Below are 18279 nucleotides of genomic sequence, written 5' to 3'. Positions count from 1 at the left end.
CAAACTTAAACACAAATAAGAGAACAAGAGTAATTTGTATGTTAGCACCTTGAAAATAGATGAGTGACTGTTATGTGTAGGGAGGAACTGCAGATGCTGGTTTAAACCGTAGATAGACACAAAATTCTGGAGTAACTCAGCGGGACAGGCAGAATCTCTGGAGAGAAGGAACGTGTGACATTTGGGTCAAGACCCTTCTTATCCAATTCTGACATGTATCTTTAACAGGGTCAGAAAATTGCAGCCATGTTGTCTCTTTACTGGAAAATCGCCAAGTGGTTGAGTGCTTTAGGCAGACATCTGAGGTGGAAACTGTAGTACAAATTCAGCTGGACATCTGAGGTGGAAACAGCAGTACAAATGCAGCTGCTCTGGACATCGCTGTATTACTCAGAAAAGCCAGATAAATATTTGCTAATTAAAATTTAGACATCTTTCAGTCTCAATGTAATTTGTCGAAATTGTAATACATAGAGACTCAAATACTATTAACCATTAACTGGTGAATTATGGACATGTCTAACAAGCATAATTGAACCCAAGTGCAATTTGTCTAGACTAGTTTCTGTTTGCACAGTATTGTTTTGGTTTGATACGCCAAACAGGAAGTCTTCAGAAATAGAAAGGAGTATGATGTACGTATAATCCGAGCAGCAGATGCTGAGAATAAGTTAAGAGAAATATCATGCACATTAAAAAGGATGAAAAGCAATTGTGTTCAAAAAATGGATTGACTGATATCATGCTTGTCACACAGGTGTAAAACAATTGCCAAGGTAGCGAATTTTCTGGGCACCATATGGTGTTAGAAACTTTCAAACTGAAAGTGTTCTATATGTTATAGTACATGCAGATAAAATGAAAGGGAGTTGGGGGAAAATGCCTATTAAAGAAAGGTCACAAGGATGGTTCATGCAGTAAAATTGCTTGTGCAGCTCCCAATGAATGCAGCTGCCAAGTCACTGACACTGGGAACTGTGGAAGGCCCATCAGACCTTTAAAGAGATTCTGTCTACAGTAATCACAGAACAGCTGTGGAAAAAGGCTGCCATGAATGTGAGATTAATTCTGAGGGCGGGTTAGCAGATGCCAACAATGTGTAGAGACATCACTATCACCATCGCCATCCAGCCAAATCATGTACACTGATCAAATTCCTGTGCAACGAGAAGGCGCGCTGCTAATCCCTGGCTCAGAGCTCAGCAAACTGCAGCATGATCGTTGTTGCGAATTAAGTAGAAAGACACAAATAAGTAATGAGAGAGTCAGCAATGCTGTGTCAGAATAGAAACTGAGGTTGAAAGCAATACATCAATGGATTTTGGGGACCGTTATAGTGACATCTCTGTACCAACACTAAGATTTGCTCCATATTTCACCGTGTTGTAGGTCGCACCTTTGACAATTAATTTCTGTTGATAAGTGCAGGAATGGCAGCTGCACACTGGACGATATCATTAGATGCACATCTGACACCAGATGAACAGCAGGCCTGCTAAGGCAAATCATGACTGGAAGTACCAATTTCCTGTGTTTTCTAATTGACAAAGAAATTATCATTTGCTTGTTCTTACCTGTAAACAACACAATTTATGTGCAAATAATGCATAAAGAATGTACACAAGTGGGTCCAATCACTAGACATGTTTTTTTTTTCTGGCCTTAAATATCTTTTATTGCCTTTTAGTCACAAGGTACTTTCGTACCTGGAAGTCAAATCCATAAGCCACATTGTTTGTGTCCTTCCTTAGCTCAGAAGTAAATGAATTAGCAAGAGACTGTATCTACCTTAATATATGATTCTGAGTAATGGTTCTGAAATATTATTTACCATTTGAACTCATAAAAGCAAAAACAAATACAGCAGCAAGCCAGAGTACTGGAAGGCACCCGTGTGTTGCTCATGTCAGACACAGCTCCATTCATGTAGAACAAACACATGCATTTAACATTGCTCACTGACCTCTAACTGCCTACAGTCATTTCCAAAGACAAGGAAAGCAGTTGCAAAGGTAGTTGGCTCTCCTCTGTCATCAGCATCTACACAACCTTTCAATCTAAATCTAAATCTAGATCTGCAACTCAGCTGGGGAGTAATATCAACCACCAGGATTTTTTTTCTTGGGAGAGGGTGATGAAGGCCTGTTAATTATGGCCAATCTGTCTGAAAGAAATGCAGATAGAAGGAGAAAAGGGAAAGTTGTAACAACAGAGGAGACTTTTATTTATTTGTGTCATCACACAACGATTTGCCAATAGCGAGCAAATTTTAGTGCCACATCGTTGGCCTCTGCAAGATCCTTTACAGTGCATGTGTCATTCAGCATACCACAGCTCAGGAGATGTTCCATAGTCTGGAGGCCCCGTCCGCACTCGCAGTCTGCCGCATCTTCAGTATATCCCCACTTCAGCATGTTCGATTTGCTCCTCCCCATGCCTGTCCGCAGTCTGTTGAGACTGCACCAGGTTATCCGCAGTTGGTCGGAACCTGGTGGGAGTTTCTCAGAGGGATCGATTGCCATGTGAATGTCTTCCGGAGATTTCTCTAGTCTCTCTTCCCAGAGTTTGAGCCTTCTGGATGATGCACTGCAGTCCAGGGGATGGACAGAAGAGAGGAAACTTCTGCGTGATTTCAAACGCTGAGGTAGCAAAGGGTGGTCATGTAGGGGGTGTCTTTCATCCTCTGATTGTCTGAGGCATTCTTTTTGACTGGCTACAGCTCTTCTGATTCCAGGAGGTGCAATGCCAGAGAGTAGGTACATATTGTCAGTCTTGGTAGGTTTCATGCATCCACTGATGCAGTGACAGCTTGTGTTTAGCACAGGATCAATCTTCCTTGCATGAGCTGAGCGCTCCCATACTGCGCAGGCATACTAGGCAGTGGAGAAGCAGAGAGCCAGAGCTGTTGATCGAATGGCTTCAGAATTTGCTCCCCATTTTGAGGTACTCAGCTTGCTAAGAAGAGCATTTCTGGAACTGACTTTTCCTTTAAGCTTGGTGATATGTACTTTGTTGGTCAGAGATCCATCAAGAGTCACACCGAGATATACTGGATTGTCACAGTGCTCCAATCGGACTCCATTCCATGTGATCTTCAACCTTCCATTTGCATACTTGTTCTTCAAGTGGAAGGCGCAGACGGGTTTTAGATGGATTGGCTCTCAGGTAATTCTCTTTGTAGTACGAGGACAGGTTGACTAAAGCCTCACACAGAGTAGCTTCTGCCTAAAGGACATCAGCACTTTAGCTTGTAATACACAGGTCATCTGCATAAATGAAACTCCTGGTGTTGGAATGGATAGGCTGGTCGCCAACATAGATATTGAACAAGGTGGGTGCCAGGACACTTCCTTGAGGGAGGCCGTTTTTCTGCCTGCGCCAGCGACTTTTCTTTCCTGGTAGCTCGACAAAGAAGTGTCTGTTTTCGACCAGAGCCTTCACCAGGTTGGTTAGATGCAAGTTGTGTGTCAAATTAAGTACATTGTGTAACAGTCGGCGATGGTTTACTGTATCATAAGCGGCTAAAAGGTCTACAAAAACAGTGCCTGTGATAGAGGCCATAGCAGGAGCGTTCTCGTCGCGGTCCCTGTCAGATTCTACAAGTATCTGCGAATCCTGCTACCACACCAAACACTGTATCCAACAGGGTAGACCATTCAGCCCATCAGGAGCAATCCAGCAGTTCCATTAATCCCATTATCTCTTGCCTTATTTCCTTGTACTCCTGTAACTCATTCTCTCTCACACCTGCTCATCAGTTTTCTGTTTATTTCTTTTTGCCAGCAATCCATACCAACAGTCATAATACCTCATTAGCATGTCAGCACATCATTGGGATGTGGCAGGAAGCTGAAGCAATTTGAGGGTTCCCACAACATGGGTGTCCGAGGGGTAAGATTACAGTACTAACTATTGTACCACTGGTACCGAGATGCTTCTGGAAGAAGGAAGATAACGTTGTTAGCAGTTGCAGAATTAAAATGGAGCTGGTTCAGTTTCAGGCAATTTCTTTTGAGGAGGCAGGGGGGTTTGCTTGTTCAAATTCCCTTGTCTAGCCTGATCTGAGAAAGCAGTCACAGTCTTGGTGGTTATGGTACACATAAATGAATCTCTCTGCCATAAAGCTAAAAAACGTAGGAAATACTTTCTTAATGGGAATGCTCATTAAAAAGCTCATTAAAAAGTTGTTCTTGAAATGTTTGTTATAGGTTGAAATTGCTTCCCTTCTGTCAGTGTGTTGGCTCATTAATGTTCTCTCTGTCTATCTGAGTGACAGATGGTAAAACTGCCTTCCTTCAAGTTGTGTATTATCTTTCTCTGATTATTCTGTTATCCATTCTCCTTGGTTACGTTAGACTTTACCACCTACACATATATCTAGTTTAGTATGCCTCTCGTAAAATCTAATATTCTTCAAGTCTGTCTGCCTTTCAGGCTCAATGATTAAGCAAGACATAATACATTAAATTTTCATGCCCTTTTCTTCATTTAAGCATTGCCTAGCTGCAGATGTTCATCTTTTCATGAGATCTGCCCAGGTGAACATGAATCAGAAAGTTGCTAAAATAAATATTTCTTGATTTCCAACAGAACTTTTTTTATAAGATGGTAAATATACATAACCTTGTTGTCAGGAAGTTATTTAATCTGTCAAATCAAATCAGTCTACATAATGCAGTTGCTTCCACCAAGCTGCTCAAGATGAAATATGAAATTCAACTAATTCAATTCCTTGAAACGCAGAGGTATTGTGAATATTTAGCACCACCACAACTTCAATTGCTAACTGTATTCATTTACATTTTACTGCCTTATGAAATGATATCTCCCCCCCCCCCCCCCCCACCCCCAACTACAGAAGATACCTGCAAGATTTTCTCGTGCGATTAACCTACTAAAATTGTGGGAAGAGAGCCCGATATGGTCAAACATTATATAAGCAGACCATCAGAATATTTTTCTTTCTATTCTTTGATTTTTCAATGTACCTTCTCGGTAAAAGTCCTTCAATATTCCTTCCATTTGATCTAGGGAAACAGTAGGATCAAGAACATGCTCTGTGGGCATCCAAATGAAAGTCTTTTTCTTGCTACTCAGCACACAGGTTTACAGCATAATCATAGTATGGACAGGTACATAAAAAGAAAAGATTGAGTGAGATATGGGCCAAACATGAACAGGTGGGACTAGTATAGATGGGGCATCTTGGTCGACATGGGCAAGTTGGACCAAAGGGCCTGTTTCCATGCTGTGTGACTTTATATGACTTCTGTGGAGCCTAAGACCAGGAATACTGTGAGAACTTTGCCTTAAGTGCAATGGAAACTCAGGTTTGGAGTGTAGTATTTAATTTAGAAAAAGGTGCAGATTCATTCAAAAGTATTGTAAAATACTTATTTGTGTTTAACCATAAGTAATATATACTATGTATTTCTGTTTTAATTTTGGATGTGCGTTATGTTTAATTTTTCATGTTATAATAAACATTGACTTAAATTTGCAGTGTCGTGCATGTAAATTTTATGTATTGGAGTCAGGTCGGGGAGTTATAGACAATAGACAATAGGTGCAGGAGTAGGCCATTTGACCCTTCGAGCCAGCACCACCATTCAATGTGATCATGGCTGATCATTCTCAATCAATACCCCGTTCCTGCCTTCTCCCCATACCCCCTGACTCTGCTATCCTTAGAGTTCAAGTTACTTCCCATCAGAGTTTATCAGAGATCAGCGCGGGGGAATGCCGTGAGGGGGGATGGGAAGAGAACAAAGGTGGACCTGGCGTGGGGGGACCAGCGAGAGGGTGGGGGAGGGGGGAAAACACAGGAGGATCTGGTGTGGGATACTTTGTAACTTTGTCAGCCTCCTTTATGCAGCAACTCTCCCATGTTGTATATCTAAAATAAAACATGGAAATGCAGGGGATAGAGGGATACAGATCATGTATAGGCAGATGAGCTCAGTTTAACTTAGCATCATGTTCGTCACAAACATTGTGGACCAAAGCGCCCCATTCCTGTGCTGCACTGTTCTATGTTCTATCCGAATAATATGAGAAAAAAAATGTGAACATCACTTCAGCATGTGCTGACCTGGGTTCATGGCTTAATATGAGAGAGACAACAGGAGTGCATTTTAAAAGATGCTGTCTTCCTACGGCTTCATGTATGTGAAAGATTTTACTAACAAAACACCAAATGTAATGATATCGTAGACTTTTATTGTCTATAATTCTGCTTCATATATCTCTGTTTCCACATTACAACAGTTTCTACACCAGCAGTACTTCATTGATTTTAAAGTGTTTTGAGGTGCCTTTATTTGTGAAAAGAATCTGTTCATGCTTACCTACAATCATGCTTACCTACAATGTTACACTCGTCTGGTATTTTGAGTTTTAATGTTTGCATTTTGATTCATTCAGCTATGCATGTGTTCAGTTTAATTTGCACAAATCTTTCAGCCCAATGGTTGGGTTACTTTAAAGTTGGATTGATAACTAGGTCAACTGGATTTGATTCATCATTCATGTTCTGTTAGCTCTCATCATTATATTAGAACTGGTACAGTTTTAAATGCACGTGCACTGCCTTTTATGGAATATTACATGCTGTATGGCCACTGGCCTAGAATTTCCAGAAGACGCGTTACACTACCCGTGGTCCATGTAAAACAAAAAATTCCACCCCAGTAGAAAGCATTGTCAAGATATCAACCATCACAAATAGTTTAACCGTGCTATCTGGTCACACCTGCTGTAAGCCTCAATTGCAGAATTCAGTGGCAGTCCACACATGAAACTAAATAATGTGATTAGGATAATTTCCCTTCAAGTTTCACGTTGGTATTTTGGAAATGGTAACAGAAATTCAGCTTATTTGTGTTGGGTTATTAGCTCCAAAATCATGCTTTGCCTCTTATATTACTTATTCTCAGGTTCACGCAATTTTAATGGAGACAGAAAAAGAGTAAATATTTTGGACCTGCTTCCTCTGCACAGACGCTGCCGAACATGCTCAGTGTTTCTAGATTTCTAAGTTTTTGTTTTCACATTGTTGGTGAGTAAGTAAACTAATCAAAAACATAGATACAAATATCATGTCACCCTACTTTCCTCATATGCAACTGATGGGTAAATGCCAGGATTTGACTCTGTTCCTCTACAGAAGAAAGTGTCAGAATAATTGGATCTTTATTAGGCTTGAAGTTGATAACCAGTTCTTGGTCCTCAGTTATTTACTATTGCTATGAATGATCTGAAGGAGAGAACAAAGAGTAGGATGTCCAAGTTTGACAACGACATTAAAATGTGTGGGAGGGCATGTTTCACTTAGAATATTTGGACTCTGCAGCAAGATTTAGGTGGATTGAGTGGGTGAAAAATTGGCAAATGGAATTTAATATGAGGTCATGCACTTCGGAAGGAGGAATCAAAAGGCAGGGTATTGTATAACTGAAGAAAGAAAATAGAAATGAAGGAAATGCAGAGGGGTCTGGATGTTTTTGTGCATGAATCACTGAAGTTAACCAGGTACTGCATGTGGTTTGAAGGCAAATTAAATATTGCCCTTCATTACAAGAATGAATTGAAAGGACACACAAAAGTACACAGTGAATCAAAACAGGAGTCATGCCTCTTGATTCTCAATTGCCCTGAATTGCCCTGCTATTCACTACTATTTGACCAAGAGTTTAGAAATAGGGAGGTTTTGTCACAAGTACACAGGGTGTTGGTAAGGCCACACTTGGAGTCTAATGCATAGTTTTGATTGGCTTATTGAAGAAATTATATGCTGGGGTTGGAGGAAATCCAAAGTAGATTCCTGGGAGGGTTATCCTATTTGGAATGGCTGAAATTTCTTTGCAACTGACCAAAACGCTTAATGCAAAGTTTGATGAGGGCAGTTATAGACGTTGTATATATGGATTTCAGCAAAACTCCAGACAAGATCTCAGATGATAGACTGCTCTGGAAAGTTAGATCGCATGGATAGCTGACTGGATAGAAAATCGGGTTCATGGAAGGAAGCAGAGGGTGATCCCAAACTGCTGGAGTAACTCAGCGGGTCAGGTGGCATCTCGGGAGAGAAGGAATGGGTGACGCTTTGGGTCGAGACCCTTCTTCAGACTGAAGATGGGTGATGTTTCGGGTCGAGACCCTTCTTCAGACTGCCCTCCTAAGCAGAGGGTGATGGTGGAAGGTTCATAAAATTCATAAAACATTCTTAGCATGTCTATACCTTCAATGTTGCTAGTTTTGTTTTTTCCCAGTAGTGTTAGAACCTCTCATTCCCCTTACACAGAGCACTGTTGCAAATCACATGGTCCCATGGGGTAATATCCCTTTCCCTGTTTCAGGGATGTTCCCACTGGACTCAGACCCACAATACCCAGTAGCAGGACCCTACACGGTGGTCCGCCCCCACATAGCCTTCTTGTTGGCTGCACAGGGCCTCAGTACTTCCCTCAGCAAGTACTCCAGCGGCCTGGAGTAGGCCAGCTGTCAACATTCTCTGACGGACATCTGGTTTGAGGAAAGTGTGGTTGCCTCGGAAACCAGTCACAGGTGAGTCCAAGCTGTGGAAGAATACTCCTGTCCTTTGAGATTTCACATTCAGATGAATATTAAAATGTCAACATACCATTTGATAAGCAGTACCTTTAGCAATGACTAGTTTGCATCCTGTCATCCTGAGAAACCCTATCACAGCTTGCATGACATATGTTATAGTTAGTCAGAAATTAATTTTGCAAACAGATGTTACTCTCCCAATTTGCATTACCAATGCACCAAGCTCTCGTTTATGGCACGTATCTTGCAAAACCACAGAATAATTAACCAAGGCGGCATCCTGCACACTGCCAACATGGACTGAGGTTATACACACTGCTTGCCATGTTAAATTCTTCACTGATTGATTGTTGCTTGCACATGGATGTTGCTTGATTTGGCATACAAAAACATCACTGTACATCGCCAATAGTGCATTTCTTCACAAGTGTGAATAACTAAATGTAACAAGACAAGATCCTGTGTTATAATGAGGAGCCAGCGATTCACAAATAAAGCTTAAATGTAACTGTTATTCCCTTTCTGTCCTGTGAGCTCTGAGGAACGAATAGATTTGAATTGGTGCACCTTTTGTTGTTTCTGAAATAAAGAGTTGAATGGCTTCATTGTACTGAAAAATAATTTAAAAACTGAGCTCACGATGGCTTGGTGCAAGTTATTTTGTATTTGAGCTTTCTGTTTTCATTCTAAAATCCATGCAATTCAACTTTAAAAGTCAAAATAAAAATGTAACTGACCAATCTTGATGTTTTAGGATATTTCACATACTTCTGAAGCATCTGAATTACAACCATGCCAGTGCAAAAAAATGAAAGTGGAACGGATCTATATCTAAAACATGTCAAGTAGTTTAAAAATCGGATAAGAAAACTGATTTCGCAGGAAAGAAACATAATGTGCTGATTGACAGAGATGTGGCGAAAGGTCAGGACACAAGATTCGACTTGGTAGATATTTACTGACCAGGACAACTGCAGGTTCACCACTTGGACTTTTGACAGCAAGACAGAAAGAAGATCAGATGCTATCAAGAAGTCCCAGTCAAGAAGATCCAGAGTGAAGAAGGGTACTGACCCAAAACATCACCTCCCCATGTTCTCCAGAGATGCCTCCTGATTGCTGAGTTACTCCAGCACCTTGTGCCCTTGCAGATACTATCAAATTGGCTTTGTCCAAGATAGTGGACTTAACTTTGTGCTTTGTGGCAACAGAATTGTTCATTATGCTCTTTTCCACTTAGTGACTTTTGACGAGCAACTCATACTAGGAGAGCATCTTCAATTTGGACAAATAGCAGCATGTCTAACCAATCAAAGAATTTCATTGCAACTTGCAGTATCTAAACTACGATCAAAAATTAAGTGTCATTCAGTAAAATTACGCGCAGGAAGTAAAATAGCGAGAAACAATGAAGGAATTAACAAAGTTTGAGGGGGAGATAAGAAATGCATGATTAAAAAATAACTATTTTAGATTTTAATTTTTTTAAATCTCTAATTGATACATTCTGAGGAATTAAAATCCACAAGCAACTCTCATTGCCAGAGTATTTGCCTGCCTTGATTAGAGCTCATAATGAAATTGAAAGTTCACACACACCTGAACACATACGATCCTTTCACTGTACTTCTAGAATAAATTCTTCATAGAGTCAGAATAAACATAATGGCAGGTGGCAGGTTAACCTTGATTCATGCTGGCTTTATTAAAAGCCAAATATGCAATGAAGAGTGGGATAATCACCTAATGACGGATCATCCAGGAAAACCCTTTGACTAAATATGAACTCCGCATGCTGCAGAACACAGGAAATGAAGCTCTGGGAAGGGTTATTCCTTGCAAGATTGGAGGTCAGGGCAGTTCATCCATTATGTGTCATATAGTTTGTATATTTTACTCATATCTTTTACTCAGCCTGAGAAACATAATCAATCAGCACAAACTGTAATCATTATTTATTTCAATTCAGCATTAGAAGGTTTGCATCAATTCTTTGCTAATATTGATGGATGGAAAATAAAGATAATTTAACACAGGTGGAGGTGGTGATGACTCAGCTGGCAGGGAAGATGTAATCTGCTAAAATTATTTGCCTTGTGCCATTTTCCAGTTCATATTGTATTCTGTTGAGAAACTACCTGCATTCAGATCGAAAATTAATCTAAACGTGAAAAACTGGTTAAACTTATGGAACAGGAGTTGCATCTGTAGTATCTGTACTTGCATAGGAGTTGTATCTGTAGGCCATATCCTATGACCTAAGGATATAGGTCACCATATCCTTAGCCATTTTCAGTTGCTTTTGGGCTTGTAGGCAGCAGAACAAGCTCCTGTGCATCTCCAGCTGAGAGCATTCCTGACACTGAGATCTATACATCACATTTAGTCAGTAACTGCCTTTCATAATTACAGGGTAGTTCACCAGTTCCCTATAGGAAATCACCCTTCTGAAGACTCCTGTTACTGAAGTAAAACAGAGCAATGCAAGCAAAATTCAAGCAGTTTAAATTCGAACATAAATCCCCAACATAATTGGCCTTTGCAAATTGCCCCGTTTGTCAGGAGTGGAGGTTAGTGAACGTGGGATAACGTGGAACTAATATGAACATGTGATCAATGGTCACCTTGGACTTGGTGGGCCGAATGGCCTGTTTCTATGCTGTATCACTAAACTAAACTCAATTAAGTTATAAACGTAACAGAAAGTTGTCTTAAAAAACTAAATTACATAAAATCTTATGCATCATTTTAATAAGCAAAATTATTTTGTTGCTTTATAAAGAAATGGCAATGGTGGATTTTATGGTTGGAGCTGTTCTCACACCACATACCTTTATCAGAAGAAGAGTTGAAATATGCAATTTTCATGAATGCATATGATTTCCGTATTTTTTTAATTAATAAGAGCTGTCCTTTACTAACCCTTCTTGGCTGTCAATACATCTAAGACAAAGCTCCCTCACAGTGAACAAAAGAAAATAATTTTTCACTTGTGTGTTCAACTGGGAAAACCAGGCACCACAATGTTAATTTTTCACCGTTAAATTATATGGTAAATATGAACAGGCAGAGTTCAGGTGATTAAACCTGCAGTTGTTATGGGAATTATGGAGCTGGCTAAGAGAGCAAAAGGATGACAACTAGACTGAAGAAAGGAGCAGCAAAAGAGTTGAATGAGGGCATTTCCTCGGAATTATTCTTTGGAGCGTAGAAGGTTGAGGGGGGACTTGATAGAGGTTTTTAAAATTTTAAGAGGGACAGACAGAGTTGACGTGGATAGGCTTTTCCCTTTGAGAGTGGGGAAGATTCCAACAAGGGGACATAACTTCAGAATTAAGGGACAAAAGTTTAGGGGTAACATGAGGGGTAACTTCTTTACTCAGAGGGTGGTGGCTGTGTGGAATGAGCTTCCGGTGGAAGTGGTGGAGACAGGCTCGATTTTATTATTTAAGAGTAAATTGGATAGGTATATGGATAGGAGGGGATTGGAGGGTTATGGTCTGAGAGCAGGTAGATGAGACTAGGTCAGTGAAAGTGGTCAGCGTGGACTGGTAGGGCCGAATGGGCCTGTTTCCGTGCTGTAATTGTTATATGGTTATTATATGGTTGTAAGATTTAGTTCCAACAAACCAAAGACAAATAACCTGTTCACTATATTTTTTTGTTTAAAACTCTGTGAGCAACCCAGAGATGCATATTGCTTTGTCAGGCTCCAATGCAGTTTACATTCCCATAAATCATATCAGTAACATTAAGTCTGGTTTGAGAATGGTGTAAAAGAAATTAATGAAATGCGAGTACAAAATTTTCTAATAACCTGGTAGAAGGTGAATGTGCAATTAATCAGCGAAGCAACTTTAGCACCAGCATCAGGCCATATCTTCACATCAGAATTCATACCATATCGCTCGGATTCTAAAATTGCACAATTCCGACTTTGTTGTGAACTCTTGCATTGAAACGTGAAATATTTGTATGTTACCTGAACACACATGTCAATGAAATAAGCTTCTACTTGAACAATAGTGGTCTCAACCTTTTTCAGTACTGTTACCATTTGTGAGAACACAAATGCTTGGAAGTTTCTCGAAACTGCCGCTGGTCACTATGCCAGATGACCCAGGACCCGATTCACTCTCTTTCACCACCCCTGATCTCCAGACAACCATGGCCCCAACCACCCCACTGCTCCAATCTCCTGGAGCAAAACATGAGGAAATATTCAGTTCCTCTGCTGATTTCTTGTGAGTGCCACAGTTGGCAACGTATAATAATAGTTTAATTCTCAAAATATTTGCAATTACAATAAACATTTTTTATTGGTAAAAATATGATATTCATCTCAAAATGATAATTCATTAGAATTCTACCTGTCACAGGAGCTTCTATGTCCAACATTGTCTTTTCCTGGCGAAGGATGGAAGCTCCGTCATTAATAATTCGAAGTGCTACATTTTCTTCTATCCTTCCCTCCTTGATGAGATGAGCCTTCAGAAAATCAACCCGTGGCTTGCCTTCGCAATCAAATACTTCCTTCATGGTCAGTCGATGACTCAATGGGAAAGGAACAGCTGTAACAGGAAAAAAAAAACAGAAACAAAGACATAAAATGTATGTCGTAGTATCATCCAAATTGTAGTGTTTATTGCTGCAGAAAACAAGCTCCTGGAGGAACTTAGTGGGTCAGGCAGTGTCCATGGAGGCAAAGGGATGACCACCATTTTGGGTAGAGACCCCCTACTTCAGTCCTGATGCAGGGGTCTCGACCTGAAATGGACACCATCTCTTTGCCTCCACAGATGCTCTCTGCCTGCTGAGTTCCTCCAGCAATCAGGCTATTTTATCCAGATTCCAGTATCTGCAGTCCTTTGCATCTGCAGTATTTGCTGAGTGAAGATAAAAACAAAAATATTTACAATAAAAAGATGTGCGATATATTTAAATTGGCTTATTTCTTCTGGTATACATGATAATCAACATAATCTCTGACCTCTCAAATATAATGCAATAAATCGATAAATCCCTAGCACTTTTTAAAATGACATACTTTTTGTTTTCTTTGTTGACTTCTATGTTTCTAGGTCACCGCCAAAACCAATATAATTTCACTATAATGATGGACGAAATATAGTTATCTGTTGCCTACTATCTTTTAGCTGTTCGGTTCTTGACTCCAAATAAATATGATAAAATTACTTACTACCATTTATAACAAACCGTATCCCAACCAATGTCTACTTCAAAGAGAGGATTACTTCTACGTAGAGTGTTGCAACAAATGGATGAGCACGTGGCTCCCTAAACAATTAGGATGATTTAAACGTGAGTCACTGACCAGCTGTAGAACTCACTGGCCATCCGTGATACAGTCTCGAGGCTCATTCATGGAATTCAGTGCATGGAATACAGATCAGTTCCATAGTCATGTCCTCACAAAGAGTTTCATTATACAAAGAGAGGCTGGGCCAGATGCTTAAAATATAATAACAAGGAACTGCAGATGCTGTATTATACCAAAGATAGGCATAAAACGCTGGAGTAACTCAAAGGGTCAGCCATGGACAGCTTACCTTTCCGTTCGGAACCCTTCTTCAAACTTATTTTATTTTATATGTCTGAAGGAGGGTTCCAAACCAGAATGTTGGCTATCCATGTTCTCCAGGGATGCTGCCTGACCCGCTGAGTTATTCCAGCATTTTCTGTCTATTTCTAGCAGTTGCAAAGTTCTTTTGTGGAGTCAGAAAGAGTATATTACTGCGTTACAAACTCAAACACCTTAACACATTTCTGGCATCTGTTGGCCCTTCAAAAGAAAAAGTAGAAATTTCCTGCTTATTTCTTGAATTATTTTTCTTGATCCTTGCATTGTGCTGGAGGCTTGATAAACAGATAAAAACTGAGAATTTTTAAAAAAACCCTCCAGATTCTGGAAATCTGCAATAAAAACAGACACTGATGGAAATTTCCAATATTTTCTGTTTTTGACAACTGAGAAAAAAATACCTTCCAAAGGCAAGCTTAGAAAAACATATAATTTGAAACATTTTCTGGTCAAAGAAATTTTGTTGGCAATAGGTGTCAACCAAGCAGAATTTATATCTGGCTTTTAGAATTCTGCAGGTGGCTGTCAAAACAAACATTAAGATTAATGATCGATCCCACAGGTCTGAGGAATGTGCTGATCAGTAGGTGACATCGGTGTGTATACATGCAGGTGATAATAGGTGATGATAGAAACCAAACGTCCACAGAATTATGTTCAATAAATTTAAACTATTGCTGAAATTTTAATCAACGAAAAGCCTAAACTGAACTGCAAATACCACAGACTTATTATCTTGTGGTCACCCACAAAACTGTTGGACTTTAGAGGTTTAGTAGACCAAGCGGACCCGTTGGGCCCAAACCTCTCCTGCATTTGGTGCAGCACCCTCCCTTCCCCCCCTCCCCTTCCCCTCTTCCCCCCCTCCCCCTCACCTCTCCCCTCACCTCTCCTCCCCCCTCCCCTCCCCCTCCCCTCCATTCCTCCTCCCCCTCCCTCCTCCCACCCCTCCTCACCTGCCCCTCCCTCCACCCCCCCTCCCCCTCGCCCCCTTCCCCTCCCCCCTTCCCCTCCCCCCTTCCCCTCCCCCCTTCCCCTCCCCTCTTCCCCTCCCCCCACTCCATCCTCCTCAACCCCCCTTATCCTCCCTCCTCCCCCCTCCCTCCCTCCCACCCTCCCTCCCTCCCTCCCACCCTAGGAGATAGATTTAAAACTTTAAAATGTGAATAACTTTAAAAATATAAGACCGATTTCAATGAAACCTTCCATTAGTACCAAAGGGATGGCGATGAGTAAGGTGGGCCTAAAATTGTCGCGCTATCGTGTACCGTCTTGGCTGTAGTTCAGGAACAAACAAACAAAAAACGAGAGTTTTAGTATATAGATACTCAACATTGGACATTAAACTAAAAATGCAGTGTCGACGACAACAGAAACTGTAACTATTTTTTTTAAAGCACGCAGAAGAGGAAAATGCCATTCATGAATTATTTGGCAAGAGGTCCCATCATGGATCATGTTGAATGATGCAGGTGGATACCTTGATGAGCAGTTTGCAAAAGAACTCCGGTAGCAAGAACTGTGCTGATACACAGTAGATTTACAGCAAGAATTTGCAAGAAATTTTGTAAATGATTTACGAGGTATTGCAAGAATTAAGATTTTTATAAAAAGCCATTACTACTGATGAGACCACGAAATGACATCCCTATTCACATGTAATACAGTTTATATCCTAAGACGATGAAAATAAAAAGCTGTTGAATACCTGTAATGTTGTGGTGGACATTTAAACTGAGCATAAAAGCAAATTCTACTTGCAAAAGCCCTCCACATATTAAAAAAGTCGTGGGTAGTAAGATATTCTGTAAATTAAATGCGCAGTTGTTCCATAATTTGAAACTTGTCCTGATTCTGGAGGAATACATGCACAGGAACTCTGTAAATGGTGATAAAGGTTGGCCTTTAAACATCCACAGGAGTTGAAGAAAGCTGTTTTACAATCTGTCAAGAAATGGGTTTAGCACTGACAGTAATCCTGCTCGTCACCACACTTCATTGGTTTTCTTTTACTAAAGATTTTAGCTGCTTGGTTGAACATTGGAGACAGTGCACAACATCTCCGCTAGACAACATAATCTCCAGAGAAAAAGTGGTTAGATTCATATTTGCCCACACTGCAGTCCATTTCCCCAATCTTTTCATCTATTAAATATTCCTTTATATTTTAATGCATCCATCTGCACTGCTTACAATGTTGTCTATCCTGGTGTCATCAGCTTTCTATCCCATCACATAAATAATGGTTACATCTGAATGGTTACATCACCAACTTCTGCAATGCTACCATTCACATCTTGGCAATTGAAGTGCACTGTTCATTATCCTTACTCTCGGTCTCCTTTCACTTAACCAATCTCCTGTTTGCATCAATACCACAAATTTCTACCACAAGATCTACAAAATCTATTAGTTTAGTTTGGTTTAGAGATACAGTGCAGAAACAGGCCCTCCGAGTCTGCACTGACCAGCGATCCCCGCACATTAACACTATCCTACACACATTAGGGACAATTTTACATTTATGTCAAGCCAATTAACCTACAATCCTGTACGTCTTTGGGGTGTGGGAGGAAACCGAAGATCTTGGAGAAAACCCCCATGGTCACGGGGAGAACGTACAAACTCAGTACAGACAGCACCTGTTGTCGGGATCGAACCCGGGTCTCTGGCGCTGTAAGCCAACAACTCTATTGCTGTACCACTGCCACTGGTCCCTTAGGAAGTCCACATAAATAACATTCAAAGATAAAAATTACCAACATGAAACAGTGAAAACTTTACAGACAGTTTCCATCCTATGATATCAAAGGGATTAGATGAAGCCTTAACAGACATCTCTCAATCACTTTGTAAAGTTCTTTGATTTAGCAACCACTCTTTCAGTTTGTCATGTAGTCATACCACTCCACAATTTAAGAAAGATAAGTCGGTCAGTGAAGTACAGTTAAAGTGTAGCCATTTCAGTAATGCAAAGGACAAGGAAATTGTGGAAGTGTTGGATAACTGACATCACTATATATAATAGGGGAGCATTCATAAGATAGATAGAGTGTCGCTGAAGATCCTTCATTGCTTCTACTCTGGGGCTGTAGAGAGCATCATGTCCGGCAACATTACAGTCTGGTTTGGGAACAGCTCTGCCCAGGACAGGATGGCCCTGCAGAGAGTAGTGCGTTCGGCAGAACGCACCATGGGAACTACACTCATCCCCCTGCAGGACCTATACATCAGGAGGTGCAGATCCAGAGCAAGCAAGATCATGAGGGACCCCTGCCACCCCAGTAACGGACTGTTCCAGATGCTACGGTCAGGCAAACGCCTCCGCTGTCACGCTGTGAAAACGGAGAGGATGAGACGGAGCTTCTTCCCACAGGCCATCAGGACTGTCAACTTTGATAACCCCAGAGACTAAATTTTTGTCGACACTTTTTGTGCTATGTTTAGTAACTTATTAACTTTATTTATATGCTGTAACTGTAATTCTTTTTGTGCACAACCCGCAGGCATTGCCACTTTCATTTCACTGCACATCGAGTATGTGTATGTGACAAATAAATTTGACTTGACTTGACTTGACTTGAAATGCTAGAGTAACTCTGCAGATCAGGCAGCATCTCTGGAGAAAAGGATTTTGGTGACATTTTGGGTCAAAATCCTTCTTCAGACCCATTTCTCCAGAGATGCTGCCTGACACGCTGAGTTACTCCAGCATTTTGTGTCTGTCTTTGGTGTAAACCAGCATCTGCAGTTCCTTCCTACACAGGGGTGCAATCTTGCCAGTTACCACAGAAATACAATGGAACCAGGGATTCACCAACATCATTACAACCAAATAGCACTTTTATACAAGGGAATCATCCCCTGGAGACTATGCAAGATCCAAGATCCCAATGATCTTAACGAGGATTCTTGGGCAAAGGATTAGAGAGTAATGGGAAGTTATTTTGTATCAATGTTTTATGTTATCTATTATCATTTTTGGATGCAATTAACTTTATATCTGAAGATAAATATTTTCTGTACATTTTTAGATTAAAACCGTAAAAGCTTTAAAGTTCACTGATTGATACTACTTACGACTTTGACAGCTGGCAAAGTCCCAT

General features: G+C 40.6%; 1 protein-coding gene across 3 annotated transcripts in view; it reads right to left on the bottom strand.

Annotated features, from left to right (window-relative positions):
• Nucleotides 1-18279, bottom strand: part of ppp3ca (protein phosphatase 3, catalytic subunit, alpha isozyme) — a 291143-nt gene that overhangs the window by 127945 nt on the left and 144919 nt on the right. For all 3 annotated transcript variants that reach the window (XM_078411515.1, XM_078411513.1, XM_078411516.1), the window contains one exon: nt 12942-13142. In XM_078411515.1, the coding sequence (XP_078267641.1) occupies nt 12942-13142 (201 nt within the window). The remainder of the gene's footprint in view (nt 1-12941; nt 13143-18279) is intronic.

Source organism: Rhinoraja longicauda, chromosome 14, assembly GCF_053455715.1.
Source record: "Rhinoraja longicauda isolate Sanriku21f chromosome 14, sRhiLon1.1, whole genome shotgun sequence".
NCBI classification, from domain to species: Eukaryota; Metazoa; Chordata; class Chondrichthyes; order Rajiformes; family Arhynchobatidae; genus Rhinoraja; species Rhinoraja longicauda.
Note: the sequence above shows the minus strand (reverse complement) of the source record. Positions and strands in the feature narration are given on the sequence as shown.